We start from the raw sequence: 15,000 nt of genomic DNA, 5'->3' as shown, positions 1-15,000 counted from the left end.
ACTGCGATAATTATTCAAAAAAAAAAAAAAAAAAAAAAAAAAAAAAAAAAAAAAAAAAATTGAAAAAAAAAAAATAAAAAAAAAAAAAAAAATAAATCAAAATAATAAAAGGCCCAAAAAAAGAAAAAAAAAAAAATCAAATATTTTGGATTGAAAAATTAAATAAAAAAACAAAATCCTAATGAAGAAAAAAAAAATAAAATAAAAATAAAAATAAAAAATAATTTAAAAGATATAAGTTTGGAAATTAATTCAATATAAATTAATTTAAAAATAATTGGAAATATAAAAAAATTTTAAAAAATGAAAAAAATTGATTTAGTTTTTCTCTTATTTTTATTTTTATTTTTATTTTTATTTTTTTCCTTTTTTTTTTTTTTTTTTTTATTTTTTTATTTTTTATTAATTTTTTTTTTTTATTGTTTTTTTGTAAATAATCATAGTTCCCCCATTCAAATCTCAAATTTTTTAATCATTATTGAAGATAAATATTGAGTTTATTTTTAGGAAAAAAAAAAAAAAACACATTTTTCCCACTATCATGAAAATGGAAATTTTTAATCTCCAACAATCTATAACAAAAAAAAAAAAAAATAAAAAAATAAAAAAATAAAAAAAAAATATAATAAACAGTTTGTATAATTTAACTTCACTCAAAATTACTCCAAACTACAAAAATGAATAATTTCATATAAAAAAAAAAAAATTAATAATAATAAAATTTTATTTTTTTATTTATTTTTTTTTTTTTTTTAATGTGCTTTTTTTTTAGTATTTAAAGGAATATTCCTTTATTTTTTTTATTATTTTTTTCCATATCATAATTATTCATTAAACTTTTTATCTCATTATTTTAATATTTTTTTCAAATTCGAATAGCAAAAATGTCTGCCACAGTCCACTATAAAGATATTAGAAAGGGAATGGAGAAAGACCTTGAAAGTTTGTTTAAAAAATATGATTCAGACCGTAATGGTAAAATTACCTATATTGAAATAGTAGAAACATTGAGAAAAGCTGGTAAAAAAAATCCAGAGAGAATTGGTAATTATCTTTTTTTATTTCCAAATATAAAAATAAAAAAATTGAAATAATTTTTAAATTTTTTATTTTTCTTTTTTTTTTTTCCCTCACCCAATTTCCAAAATAGCTGATTTGCTTTTCCGTGATGATACTGATAAAAATGGTGAATTAACAATTGAAGAGGCCAAACTTAGAATTGTTAGAATGAACGATGAGAAAATTGAAAAAGTTTTAAATTGGGATGTTGAAAAATTTATTAATGATAATGATAAAGATGGTGATAGAAAAGTAATTATTTTAATTATTTTCAAATTAATTTTTTTTATTTATAACTAATTTCTTTTATAAAAAAACAAAAAAAAATATTATAGATTACCAGAGATGAAGTTCTTCAAAGATTCACTGAACAAGGTGCTGAGGATCCAGAACTTATTACTGATAGTATCTTCAGACAAATGGATCTTGACCGTGATGGTGTAATCACCTGTGATGAAATCAAAGAATTCAACAGAAAGAAGAAATTCAGTTTCCTTAAATCATCAGCACCAAAACAATAAAAAAGAAACATTACAAATTCACCCCTTTTTGAAATGTTTTTCTGTTTTTAAATCAGATAATAATAAAATTAAATGTATTCATTTATTTTTTAAATAATTATTTTTTTTATTTTTTTATTTTTTTTTATTTTTTTTATTTAATTTTTTATTTTATCCAATCTAAATATTTAAAATTTGTATGATTTTTTAATTGTTGATTTACATAATTTAATATTCTATGTTTTTCAATTGTTTTATTTTTATAAAAGTATTTGATGATTTCAATATTTGAAGTTCTTAATGATTTATCAATTAATGATTTTGTTATTTGAAATTTATTTGGAAAATAATTTAAAATCATTTCACAAAGAGTTGAATATCCATTTAAAAATGAAATTGTGAATATATTAGTTTGAAATTGTCTATTTTCAATATTACTACATGCTAATTCTTTTAAAACTTTTATAGAATCATCTAAATTTAATATATTTTTTACTGTATTATATAAATGTTCATCATCTCCTACTTGTTCATTTCCTTCTTCTACTCCTAATTCTTCATGTTGATCATATTCTCCCATTTCTTGATCGTCTACTACTTCTTCATTTCCTTCTTCTTCTTCTTCTTCTTCTTCTTCTTCTTCTTCTTCTTCTTCTTCTTCTTCTTCTTCTTCTTCTTCTTCTTCTTCTTCTTCTTCTTCTTCTTCTTCCATTTCTTCTTCTTCCTCAAAATCATCATCTGTATAATCTTCATTTCTCATGTCTTCAACTAATAAATCAAAACTATCTAAATTCATAATTTCAGTTAATACTTGTTTAATATTTGAAGCGTTGTTTAAGAATTTTGAATATAAATGTTGGTATTCATTTTTATGGAAAATGTATGGTAATAATTGTAAAAGAAGTATTTGAAGGTTTTTAAATTCTTTTTCAATTAAATTTGATAATGATTGATCTATTATATTTTTGAATTCAGGATAATTGTTGAATAAATGTTGAAATAATTGATCAGTGTTTGGACTATCGAACAAACTATTCCAAAATTCACTAAAATCAACAATAAAATTTGAAGTTAAGAAATCCACAATTTCAAATCTATTAGCACCACAAGCAAACTTTAAAATTTTATTATGAATTAATGGATGGTCATAATGAATTTCAATGAATCTTTGAATTTCATTAACATTTAAAGCTCTAACCATTAATAAATATAAATTCTCTTCAATTGAATAATGTTTTAAACGATCTTCTTTTTCATTTAATTCTTGAAGTTTTTCATAATAAATACTAGTTTCTTTTATTTTATTATATGGTGTTATTAATATTTGCTGTGAATCTAAATTATTTAAAACAATTGTTCTAGGTGTATTTGTATTTGTACTACTATCAAATAATTTAAATCTATTAAATTCTTCAAAAAATAAATCTACCCTTCTTATATGTAAAAAGTAGGATAAATTGGTATTTAAATTGAAATTTAATGATTTTGAATTATAATCTGTTAATTGATCCATTAATCTATTTATTACTGTGCCAAAATCTGAATTAAAAATGAAATCAATTGTAAAGATATCTGGATCTAAAATATTTGTTTCAAAAAATTGAAAATTTGGATTTATTTGATCACAACATATTTTTACATAATCAATACTTCTTCTTTTTTCTATTGTTGATCTTGACATTAAATACTTTGTAAACTTTGGTGAACAAATGAAAAAGTAACGCATTGTACAATATAAATTATTATCATTTAAATATGATGGAATTCTTCCATTAATAAATTTATTAACTTCTATAACTTGATCTTTTTTAATTAATTTAATTGATAATAATTCTCTATAAAAATGATTTAAAAATCTTGTAAATATAATATTTATACCATCACCACTTGTATCAATACTAGTTTTATCATTCAAAAATTGTTGAATTTGATTTACCCAAAATTGAATAATTTTAAAAATATTTTCAAATGATTCTTTATTATATAGAACATCACCATTTTCTTGATTACTTAATAAATTATATTGATGAGATTCTAAATCTTTTAAAATTTTAGATTCAAACTTTAAAAGTAGTGGTAATAAATAATTAATATTTTTATTTTCATCAAAATAATATTGAGAATCAAATAAAATATTCAAAATATTCAATACTCTTAATTTTGTGGTATTAATGATTTCAATTAATTGTGGAAAACTTTTTAAAACTGCAATAAAGAATCTATCAAACATATCATTTGAAATTATTTTAAAATTAATTTGATTTAAATAATTTATCATTTCTTTAAAATTTTCAATTGTTAATAATTCTTCTTTTTCTTCTCCTTCTTCCTCTTGTTCTTCTTCTTCTTCTTCTTCCTCATGTTCTTCTTCTTCTTCTTCTTCTTCTTTGATTACTTTTTTTTCTTCTTTTCTTTGTTTTTTAAAAAGTGAAAAATTAATATCCAATGGTTTTATTGGTGATAAATCCATTTCATTTAAAATTTTTAATTCTTTAAGATTACATGATTCAATTGCTTCTTTACATAATTCAGTTGCATCAATTTCAAGAAAGTTTCCATTTTTTAAACCAAAAGCTTTAATTTTTTTTAAATAAAATTGAAGTAATTCTAATGATTTAAATTTAAATTTATTTTTATTTAATGTATTGGAAATTTCTTTCATTCCAATATTTTGAAAAATCCAATTAATCGTTGATTTATTTTTAATTAATATTAATAATTTATTTTTATTATTTAATATATCTGGTAATATTGAATTCCAAGTGAGTGGTAGTTTCGATTTGGTAATATTACTTTTTGAAATTTTATTTACAATTATAATAAATTGATTATAAATCTTAAAATTGCATTTACTACTTTTCATAATGTAATTAAAAACATTTAAAAAATGAAATTTTTCATAATTTAATGATTTCAATTTCAAATAATTATTTTCATTACAATATGCAAATTGTAAAAATTCAATAATTTCAATTAAACTTCTATTGGCAAACATTATTGATGATAATTTAATTCTATTATTATGGGATGAACCATTTTTAAATTTATTATTTATTAAAAATAAACTATTTTTAAAATTATTATCTATTAAAAATTTTAAGCAATTTAAACTAAATGTTTTAAAACAAAATTGATAAACTAATTCAAACTCTTTTAATTCTTTAATTGGTTCATCCCATTTCATTAAATATTTTAAATATAATGGTAATGATTTAGTTTCGATTACTAATAATTTTTGTAATTCTTTTAATTTATCTTCTTCTTCTTCTTCTTCATTATTAATATTATTAATTTTATCTTGAATTATTTTAGGAATTTCATTCATTTTTGATTTATTAATATTATTATTATTATTATTATTAAAATATTTATAATAAATTTTAATAAATATTAAAAATGATTTTAAATTCATTGAAAATTTAAATAATTCTAAATGTATAGAATCTGGTGTTTCAATTATATTTAAATCTATTAATTTATTTTGTAATTCTGTTGATTTTAATAAAAGTAAATTATGTAAATTAATTTTTTGTAATTTGGTTACATCATATTCTTTCTTTGAAAATAAATTATCATATACTATTTGAATTGCTAATTCATGTTTTACACTATTATTATTAATTAAATTATAATTATTAAAAATTAAATAAAGTGAATGATTTATTATATCTGGAGTTATTGTTGAATAAGGAGATTCTAATAATATTTTTATAATTAATGGATTTTTACAAGTTTGTAATGCTAATATTATTATATCTGGTAAAACTTGGAATTTGAATTCATCATTTAATAATATTAATAATGCTTCATAATTTTCGTGATTAACAGCTTCTCTTATTAAATCTTTAATCTCAAATTCTTCTCTTCTTTTTCTTAGAACCAATGTTAGAATTTCTTTAAAATTTTCTTTAACTGATTCTTCCAAATATAATTCACTTTCATTATTATTATTATTATTATTATTATTATTATTATTATTATTATTATTATTATTATTATTATTATTATTATTATTATTATTATTTTTATTTTTATTAATATTCACTTGAAGCATATTAAAAAATATTCTTATTGAATTTGTATCATTAAAACTAATGTGATCATTACTTTTTAATTTACATTTTATTAATTCATATTGCTCCTCTAGAATTAAGAAACCAAATGTTGTTAAATATTTAAATTTAATTTTATTAAAAACAGTTATTTGTTTATGATCATCGTAATCAATTTCAGTTGATTCTATATGTTCAAAAATTTTATTAAATAAAAATTTATTTTTAAAAATTTTCCAAAATAGTTCTTCAACCAACAACATTCTATTTTATTTGTTTTAAAAGTCACTATTGTGATCAAAACCGAAAAAAAAAAAAAAAAAAAAAAACAATTTTTTTTTTTTTTTTCAGAAATATTTCTGAATGTCTCTTAAAAAAAAAAAAAAAAAAAAAATTTAAAAATAAATAAAATAATAAATATCTAAAAAAAAAATTGATTGTTTCCAGTAAAAACAATATTCCAAATCTATCATTTTTACTGTTTTTTTTTTTTTTTAATTATTCTAAAAAGTATACAATGTTTTTTTTTTATTTTTATTTTTATATTTTTATTTTTACAATTGTTTATTATTATTATTATTATTTAATTCAATTAATTTTTTAATATTTGAAACAGATCTCTTAAAACTAGTATTTGAATTTACATAATCATAAACTGATCTTTGCATTTCTTGTTCAGCTTGTAATGAACTATCACGTAGACTAATATCATATTCTAATTGTACATCAAAACGATAGGTGAATATATGGTCATCCAATTGATGATCTTTTAAAAATTGTTGTAAAACTACATAAGTATCTGTCATATTGACATAATTTCTATAAAGATTATATAAATTTTTAATTAAATCATAGATTCCACCAAGTTTTGTTGGAGAAGCTTGTTGAGATGATTTTAATTTAATTCCACCAATTGATGATTGATCTTGAAATTGTTTTAAATACTCTTCAACCCTATCATCAGTTGAATCATTTGAACAATAATAATTGGGTGAATCATTTTTACCATAACCAGTTCCAATTGAAATGAATAATAATTTTGAAGCATTTGGATATAGTGAAGATGCTTCAATTAATGCAATTGGTAAATTACAATTGTATTGGAATCCGCCATCGTAATAGATGTATTTATCATTTTCATAGAGATGGAATAAACCTGGAATTCCAGCTGTGGAACGAATGATATCCACCACTGATGTGCTATCGTCGTCATGTAAATTTGTTGAAGGGTTTTGATAATTTGCGAAAATCTTTACACTTTTTTCAGCACTGATTTTATCTTGAGCAACAGTTACAACGAATCCTTTTCTATCAGACATTATTTTACCTTGGAAATTGGTTTCTAAAGTAGATATTAACTCTTTGGTACTACATAATGTACTCTCTTCATAAACGTTATACATTATACCCATTGATGAAGATGGGAATATTTTCTTACCAAATTCGCAATAAAGTCTTAAAAGTTCATCATTATCAACACTAAATAATTTTGCATAAGTAACTATACCACCAGTACTTGTACCACAAACAATATCACAATTTACTCCAATATCAAATCCCAATATATTTTGAATTTCTTTTAATAATAATATTGAAACAATACCCCTCATACCACCACCATCAAATGAAACGATTATTTTTATACCACCACCATCATCATTTGAATTTAAAATATTATTATTATTACCATCTTCAACATTATTATTTAATATCGTAAATTGATCTACAACATAATCTTCAATTTTACTACTATCTCCGTTACTATTTTTAACTACAACTTCTCTTTTAAAATAATAATTAAAATAACTTTTTATCCAATCCATAAAAATTATTTATTTTATTTTATTTATTTATTTTATTTATTTATTTTATTTATTTATTTATTTTAATTATTTATTTTATAATTTTTATATTTTTTTATTATTTTTTATTTTTTTATTATTTTATTATTTTTTTATTTTTTTCTTATAGAAATTGTTTCTTTATTTATAAAATTAAAATTAATATTGATATACTTTATATTGTTATTATCACTAATTGAATATAATTTAAAATAATTTTTTTTTTTTTTTTTTATTATTTTTTTTTTTCCAAAATTAATTTTTTAATCATGCAAATTGAATTAATTTTTAAAACAATGTTTATTTATCCTGGTGAAAAAATTCAAAAAAAATTCAAAAATAATAATTAATAAAACCACCAGTTGTGGTTAGGTAGTAAAAATTCAAGACAATTTAAACAAGAAAAAATAAAAAAAAAAATAAAATAAAAAATAAATTAAAAAAAATAAAATAAAAAATAAATTAAAAAAAATGAAATTTCCACGTGTGTTTTAAAACAAAAAATAAAAAAAATAAAAAAAAATAAAAAATAAATAAATAAATAATTGTTTAAAAACAAAAATAAAAAAATAAAATAATTTAAAAAAAAAAAAAAAAAAAAAAAACAATGGACTAATACCCCCCATTGTTTTATTTTATAAAAATAGTTTTTTTTTTTTTTTTGATTTGGAATTTAATTTAATTTTTTATTATTACTTTCTTCTCTTTTTTCTTCTTCTTTCATCTTCACTACTACTATCATCACTACTACTACTATCACTACTATCACTACTGTCATCACTACTGTCATCACTACTATCATCACTACTATCATCACTACTACTATCATCACTACTTGAATCTTGTTTTTTCTTTTCAATTACAGAAACTTTTGGAGCATTTTTTAAGAATTCTCTTAAATCATGAGTTAAAGCACCTAAACTAATTGAAGTAAAGAAGTTGATAGCATATCTTGTATTCTTTTGATTATCTTTTGGAAATATACCAGTGAAAGATTCTTGAAGTGAAGGATCTTGTAAACGTTCATTTAATTTTTGAATACCTAAAAACTCTGCCATCTCTTGAAAGAGTATTTTTATAAAGATACGACTTGCACTATTAGTTTCATTTTCATTGATATGAACATACTGTAACGTTGTCCAAGGTAAAGCATCGGTAAAGAATAGATGAGCATACATCTTTGCAATATTTCTAAATCTGTTAGTCTCCAATCTATGAATGACAGCGTATTGTTCAGCAAAACAACGATCAAACAAGTCACGATAGATCTTATTGATCATACAGAAACGTTGTGATAAATTACCATAGAATGGTAAATAGGTTCTCTCTTGACTACAACATTGAATTAGCATATTACAAATTTCATCTTCATGACCTTGAATCTTTAATTTCAATAATTTATGTGCACACTCTTCAAAATCCTTACTTGACATAATTGCTAAATAAATTGTCTTTCTAAGATTAATTAAATTTGTATCAGTTTTATCTTCAATTACTGTTGTATTTATAACTTTACCAGCTGTAATTGGTGGTTTATAATTATCATCATCATCATCATCATCATCATCATCTGAATCATCATCACTTGAGCTATCTACATTATTTTTATTACCATCTTCATCTTCATCTTCTTCTTCAGATGAAGAATCACCTAAAATTGATCTTTTAACTTGTTTATATTGTTCTTGATTTTCTAAAAATTTATCATCAACTTTAAAAAAGTTTAAAAAAGTTTCAGTATTATAATTCTCTTCAATTGATAAGGTGTCATGAGTGATTTGATCTTCAATTTCAACTACATCCATTGATGGGATTAGTGCAGGATGTTGTGGGAAATTTAATCTAACTTGTTTGAATAATTCTTCAATTTGATATTGAGTTCTCTTTTCGATTTCACCTTCATGGAGGATAGCTTTAAAACGTGCGAAAATACTATTAAATGTTTGAGAGGACAATTCTTGTAAAGTCTGACCACACTCTAAAAAGAAATTAACTGCAACCTCCACTGAATCGTCGGTTGGCTTATCCAATAGTAATGTTAGTATCTCCAATGGCACCAGTATGCCAGACACCTGTTGATTCACCAAGTGGGCGACGAACCTCGTGCTTGCGATGCAAATTGGTTTATCGTTTCTTCTGAATGATTTCTTGAATTGGTCTATCAATCTCTTGAGTAGCAGTTCACCAATGTCGGGTATCTTGGTATTGATGATTGCAATCAATGCACCATAGACATTGGTGAATGGTAGTGATACTTGCTGTGCCACCATAATCGACTGACACAACAATCCCCTACCACGGATTATATTCTCACCAAATAACTCCACCGCTATATTCTTCACATTGGAATAACTAACCTTATTGATTAAACCATTGATTGATTTTCTCAATGCATCCCATTCCATTCTTTGATACTCTGGTGATGATTTATCTTGAATTTGTTTTTGCATCATTGCCAACTTAAATGGTGGTATATAAACCCCACCTGCCCTATCCTTACTAATTGCATCCAAAACTTTCTCTTCAATTTTTATTGATTTTTCACTTTGTTCTTTTTTATTATTATTATTACTACTAGTTTCTTCTTTTTCTTCTTTTGACTTTTGTGGTGATCTTGATCTTTTACTACTTTTTCTTCTTCTTTCTTTTCTTTTCTTTTTTCTATCATCTTCACTACTACTTGAGCTATCCTCACTACTTGAATCATCATCATCGCTGCTACTTGTGTCATCTTCACTACTTGAGTATTTCTTTCTACTACCTCTTCTTCTACTACTACTACTACCACTAGTAGATTTTCTTTTACTATCGTCTCTAGAGGTTGAACGGTCATCTCTTGTATTGTTTGATTCAATATCTTTATTTTTATCTTTATCTTCTTTATTTGTATTATCATTATCTTGATCATTTTCAGTTTTTGTTGGAGTATCTTTTCTATCTCTTGAGGTTGATCTATCACCATATCTATCTCTATCTCTTTCTCTTTCTCTTTCTCTTTCTTTTTCTCTTTCTCTTTCTCTATCCCTTTCTCTATCTCTATCTCTTTCTCTATCCCTATCCCTATCTCTTTCTTTGTTACCGTATCTATCTCTATCTCTATCTCTTTCTCTGTCTTTTTCTCTTTCCCTATCTCTATCACGGTCATGGTCACGGTCTCTATTTCTATCTCTATCTCTATTTCTGTCGTGGTCTCTATCTCTATCTCTATTTCTGTCACGGTCTCTATCTCTATCTCTATTTCTGTCATGGTCTCTATCTCTTTCTCTTTCTTTTTCTAAATCTCTTTCTCTATCTCTATCGTATCTATTTCTATCTCTATCCCTACTTCTACTTCTACTTTTACTTCTTTCTCTGTCTTTTGATTTATTATCATATGAATCTTTATAATCTCTTTCTCTTCTACTATCATATTCAGAATCCCTGCCTCTTTGATATTGGTGGCTTATAATTTCACCATCTTCATTTGACATTTTTATTTATATGTGGGGAAAGAGGTGAATATTTATTTAAAAATGGAAAAAAAAAAAATAATAAAAAAAAAGAAAAAAAAAAAAATAAAAATAAAAAAAATAAAAAAAAATTGAATTTTTTCAAGATCACCCGCATTCACAATTTTTCAACAATTGTTTAAAATTAGGTCTATTATTATTTTTCAATAAAAGTAAATTAAATTCAACTTCAGAATAAGGTGAATTCATTTATATAATTATATAATATATATTGAAAAAATTATATTAATATATAATATATATTGAAAAAAAAAAAAAAAAAAAAAAAAAAAAAAATTATTATTTTAATTTTTTTTTTTTTATACTTTTATATCATTCTGTATACTTTTTAGTGTTCTATTTATCTATACTAAATCCATATTAAAAATTAATTAAATTGGATCCAATTTAATTGCCAAAAAAAAAAAAAAAAAAAAAAAAAAAAATGAAAAATGAAAAATCTTTTTTTATTTTTAAAAACCGAATACAAACAAAAAGTTTTTTTTTTTTTTTTTTTTTTGAAAATAAATTAAAAAATGGAGAAAATTGATAACAATGAAAGTGGGGCTGAAAAATCAGAACCAATGAAAGTTGATTTGAAAACAGAAACAAAAACAGAAACTGAAACAGAAACAAAAACTGAAACAGAAACAAAAACAGAAACTACTTCCACAATAAAAACAGAAACACCAACACCAACACCAACAACAATACCAACGCCAACACCAACACCAACAACTACCACACCAACAACAACTACTACAACAATACCAACACCAACATTTAAAATACCAGAAAATAATGAAGAATTAATTAAATTTGCAACAGAACAAAGATTTGAGGAAGGCACAATTGATTATAGAAATTTAATATTTAGATTAGAATCAATGGAGAGTAGATTATTTAAAAATGCACATATTCCAACGATTGTACAATTAAATTCAATTAAAGTTTGTCCAAGATGTATTTTTAGATTCTTAAATATTAAAGAATTATCAATTTATCAAGAATCTTTAAATACATTATCACATTTAATTCAATTTTTAATGTTTAATCAAAAACAAAAAGATTTAAATGAAAATAAACAAAAACAACAACAACAACAACAAGGAGGAGGAGAAGTTGAAAATTTAAAAAAATATGATCCAAATATGAATGAAAGATGGAATAATTTTGTATGTTGTTGTTGTTTAGGTATTTTACAAGATACAAATAATAAGGAATTGTTTTTAGATGAATTTATAGTAAAGATGAAAAATAGTGGATATGAATTTCAAAATTACTCATTAGCATTGTCAATGCCAACATCGACTTTGATTAGAGAGCAATCGATTTGGTATTATTTAGTTGACAGTTTTCCAAATGTATATTCAGCTGATAAAAAAGATAAATCAATGGTTGAGATTAAAGAGGGTGTGAAATGGGTATTGGGACCAATCATTAGTAGACAATTATTCTTCCAATTTAAACCAAGTAGTGATTTCCGTGGTAATATGCAATACATTCACGAGGAGACCAAAGACGACCACCAATTCCTTCTATCACTACAATCTACCAAAAGAGGTGGTAAAAGACAAAAACAGTCTACCAAGCGTATAAAAGTGGCTTCTGCAGATTCGTCAAATTCAGTGAATGAGTTATTAAGTAATACAACAAAGAAGGAGTTTGAATTACACGGCGTTGTGCCACCAACCCCACCAAAGACAAAATACTCGTATGAGCTATCATTCAAGCACGAGCCTGTGTTCTTGGCTGGAAAGTATAATAAATTCGTCAGAGATTTAAGTCAGACACCATGGGAGTATGACGACTCCTCAGTTCAGGATTTAATATGTAAAGATATTCAAGAAACGTTTAAAGCAGATTCCATCCTATTCACCACATCCGGTAGGGAGGACATCGATGTTAGAATGCTTGGCGATGGCAGACCCTTTTATATTGAGATTGTGAACCCTCACAGAATCTTCTTCAAGAATCAAGACTTTGAGAAACTAGAATCCTCCATCAACGACTCCACAAAGAAGATCAAAGTCTCAAATTTACAATTAATCACAAAGAAAGAAACCACCATCATCAAAGACTCTGGTGGCACAAAACAAAAAAATTATCGTTGTTTCATTTGGACAAGTAGAATTTTACAACCTTCAGATCTTGATACACTCAATAATTTAAAAGATATACAACTTCATCAAAACACTCCCATTAGAGTATTACATCGTAGATCTCTAATGATTAGAAATAAAAAAATCTCAAAATTACATGCAACATTTATCAGTCCTCATTTCTTTATGTTGGATATCATTGACGCTCAAGCTGGAACCTACATTAAAGAATTTGTTCATGGTGATTTAGGTAGAACTTTACCAAACATTGGTTTATTATTAGGAAATTGTGAAGCTGACATACTTCAATTAGATGTACTAAATGTTGATTTAAATTTTCCAGCTAATAGAAAATAAAAAATAAAAAATAAAAAAATAAAAAAATAAAAAATAAAATAATAAAAATTACAATATAAAAAAATAAAAAATAAAAATTAGTTAATAATAAAAATAAAAAAAAAAAAGTTAACTAATATTAAAAAAAATCTAATAATTTAAAATTATAATAATAAAAATTATAATAATCAAAAAAAGTTTTTTTAAAATCTTTTTTTTTAATTTTTATTTTATTTATAATAATTATCTCATTTTCATTTTTTTTTTTTTTTTTTTTTTTATTTTTATTTTTTTTTTTTATTTTATATTTTTATTTTTTTTATTTTTATTTATTTTTAGGTGTGGTTAAAATTAGTTTTTTTTTTTTCGTTTATTTCCTAAAATGTTTAGTTCAAAAGTCATGACGTTTTTCTAATAATTTAAAAAAATTAATTAAATTAATTAGTATTATTATAAAATTAAACAGTTCCTCACTTCTGGAAATTTATGATTATTAAAATCCACTGACTCTCTTGTATTTTGATATTCTGAACTAAAAAAATAAAAAAAAAACCACATTTCAAAATTTATTAATAAATTATAATAAAAAATATTACAATTTTCTTTTTTTTTCCAAGAGTTATTAATTTTTATAATAATTAATATTTTTATTTTTTTAATTATTATTTTTTTTTTTTTTATTTTTTTTATTTTATTTTTCTTTTTAAAAAAATTACCAAATACTTCTAATATAAATACGAAAAAAAAAAAATAATAAAAACATTAAACATTAAACATTAAACAAATAATTAAAAAAAATAAATAATAATAATAATATTAATTTATAATATTATTAAAAAAAAAAAAAAAGAAAAAAAATTATACATTTAAATAATTTCCAAATTTTTATATAAATTATATATATACATTAAAAATGATAATAAATACTCCAATTAGTCAAGACGAATATATTAAATATCTTGAAGATTTTATAGATAATCCAAATAAAACTTTAGATATTAAACAAGATAAACTTTATAAACAATCGAATCCAAATCAATGTCTTTTAAATTTATCAACTAGCCAATGGGATAATTTAATTACACAAATTATAAAGATAAATCCATTAAATAAAAATAATCAAAATTCATATAATTTCGGTTTTAATGTAATTTTATTTATTTATTTATTTTTTCTAAAAACATTTAAAAAACTAATAAATAATTTTTTTTTTTTTATTTTTTTTTTTTTCTTTTTTATAAATTAATTAATTTTAGTTATTATGGAATAAATTATTTATAAATAATCAAAAATATATTAAAAAAGAAGAATTTATAAATAAAATTGAAAAATTATATTTAGATGTTGAAAATTTATTAGGGGATGATAAATTTGAAGAAAAGAATTCAAAAGAGTGGTGTAGAAATAAAATAATTGAAATTCAAAATCATGGTAATAGTTTAAATGATTTATTTAAAGTAATTTCAAATAAAAACGATAAAACTCAAATTGATGAACAATTAAAATCAATGATTGAACAATTTCATCCATTTAAAGAATTATTAGAAGAAATGATTCAATTTGTTTCTTCAAAAGTATATTCATCAATATTTGGTAATTTATTAACAGTTTTTATGTTAATT

The 15,000-nt window shown here is 21.8% G+C and overlaps 6 protein-coding genes across 6 annotated transcripts in view; 3 read left to right on the top strand and 3 right to left on the bottom strand.

Annotated features, from left to right (window-relative positions):
* Nucleotides 1–884: 884 nt before the first annotated feature.
* Nucleotides 885–1,580, top strand: CBP2 (calcium-binding protein; the record flags this gene model as incomplete). Its single annotated transcript, XM_642224.1, has 3 exons — nucleotides 885–1,044; nucleotides 1,151–1,311; nucleotides 1,395–1,580. The coding sequence occupies 3 exons, from the start codon at nucleotides 885–887 to the stop codon at nucleotides 1,578–1,580; spliced, it is 507 nt and encodes a 168-aa protein (XP_647316.1).
* A 145-nt stretch (nucleotides 1,581–1,725) lies between these two features.
* Nucleotides 1,726–5,874, bottom strand: DDB_G0268348 (hypothetical protein; the record flags this gene model as incomplete). The annotated part of the gene is made up of 2 exons (XM_642223.1): nucleotides 1,726–4,624; nucleotides 4,709–5,874. 2 exons carry the CDS (start codon nucleotides 5,872–5,874, stop codon nucleotides 1,726–1,728), a joined length of 4,065 nt encoding a protein of 1,354 aa, XP_647315.1.
* A 291-nt stretch (nucleotides 5,875–6,165) lies between these two features.
* DDB_G0268346 (patatin family protein) lies at nucleotides 6,166–7,434 on the bottom strand (the record flags this gene model as incomplete). Its single annotated transcript, XM_642222.1, has 1 exon — nucleotides 6,166–7,434. One exon carries the CDS (start codon nucleotides 7,432–7,434, stop codon nucleotides 6,166–6,168), a length of 1,269 nt encoding a protein of 422 aa, XP_647314.1.
* Nucleotides 7,435–8,144: 710 nt separating this feature from the next.
* DDB_G0267796 (initiation factor eIF-4 gamma middle domain-containing protein) lies at nucleotides 8,145–10,922 on the bottom strand (the record flags this gene model as incomplete). The annotated part of the gene is made up of 1 exon (XM_642221.1): nucleotides 8,145–10,922. One exon carries the CDS (start codon nucleotides 10,920–10,922, stop codon nucleotides 8,145–8,147), a length of 2,778 nt encoding a protein of 925 aa, XP_647313.1.
* A 554-nt stretch (nucleotides 10,923–11,476) lies between these two features.
* DDB_G0267794 (hypothetical protein) lies at nucleotides 11,477–13,399 on the top strand (the record flags this gene model as incomplete). The annotated part of the gene is made up of 1 exon (XM_642220.1): nucleotides 11,477–13,399. One exon carries the CDS (start codon nucleotides 11,477–11,479, stop codon nucleotides 13,397–13,399), a length of 1,923 nt encoding a protein of 640 aa, XP_647312.1.
* An 892-nt stretch (nucleotides 13,400–14,291) lies between these two features.
* DDB_G0267792 (hypothetical protein) overlaps nucleotides 14,292–15,000 on the top strand; it is a gene marked incomplete at both ends in the record, with an annotated part of 1,489 nt that continues 780 nt past the window's right edge. The window contains 2 exons of the mRNA XM_642219.1: nucleotides 14,292–14,525; nucleotides 14,635–15,000. The exon at nucleotides 14,635–15,000 is cut by the window's right edge and continues 780 nt beyond it. Of these exons, the coding sequence (XP_647311.1) occupies nucleotides 14,292–14,525; nucleotides 14,635–15,000 (600 nt within the window). The remainder of the gene's footprint in view (nucleotides 14,526–14,634) is intronic.

This window comes from Dictyostelium discoideum, assembly GCF_000004695.1.
Source record: "Dictyostelium discoideum AX4 chromosome 1 chromosome, whole genome shotgun sequence".
In the NCBI taxonomy this organism is placed as follows: domain Eukaryota; phylum Evosea; class Eumycetozoa; order Dictyosteliales; family Dictyosteliaceae; genus Dictyostelium; species Dictyostelium discoideum.
This window is presented reverse-complemented; position numbering and strand designations above follow the sequence as displayed.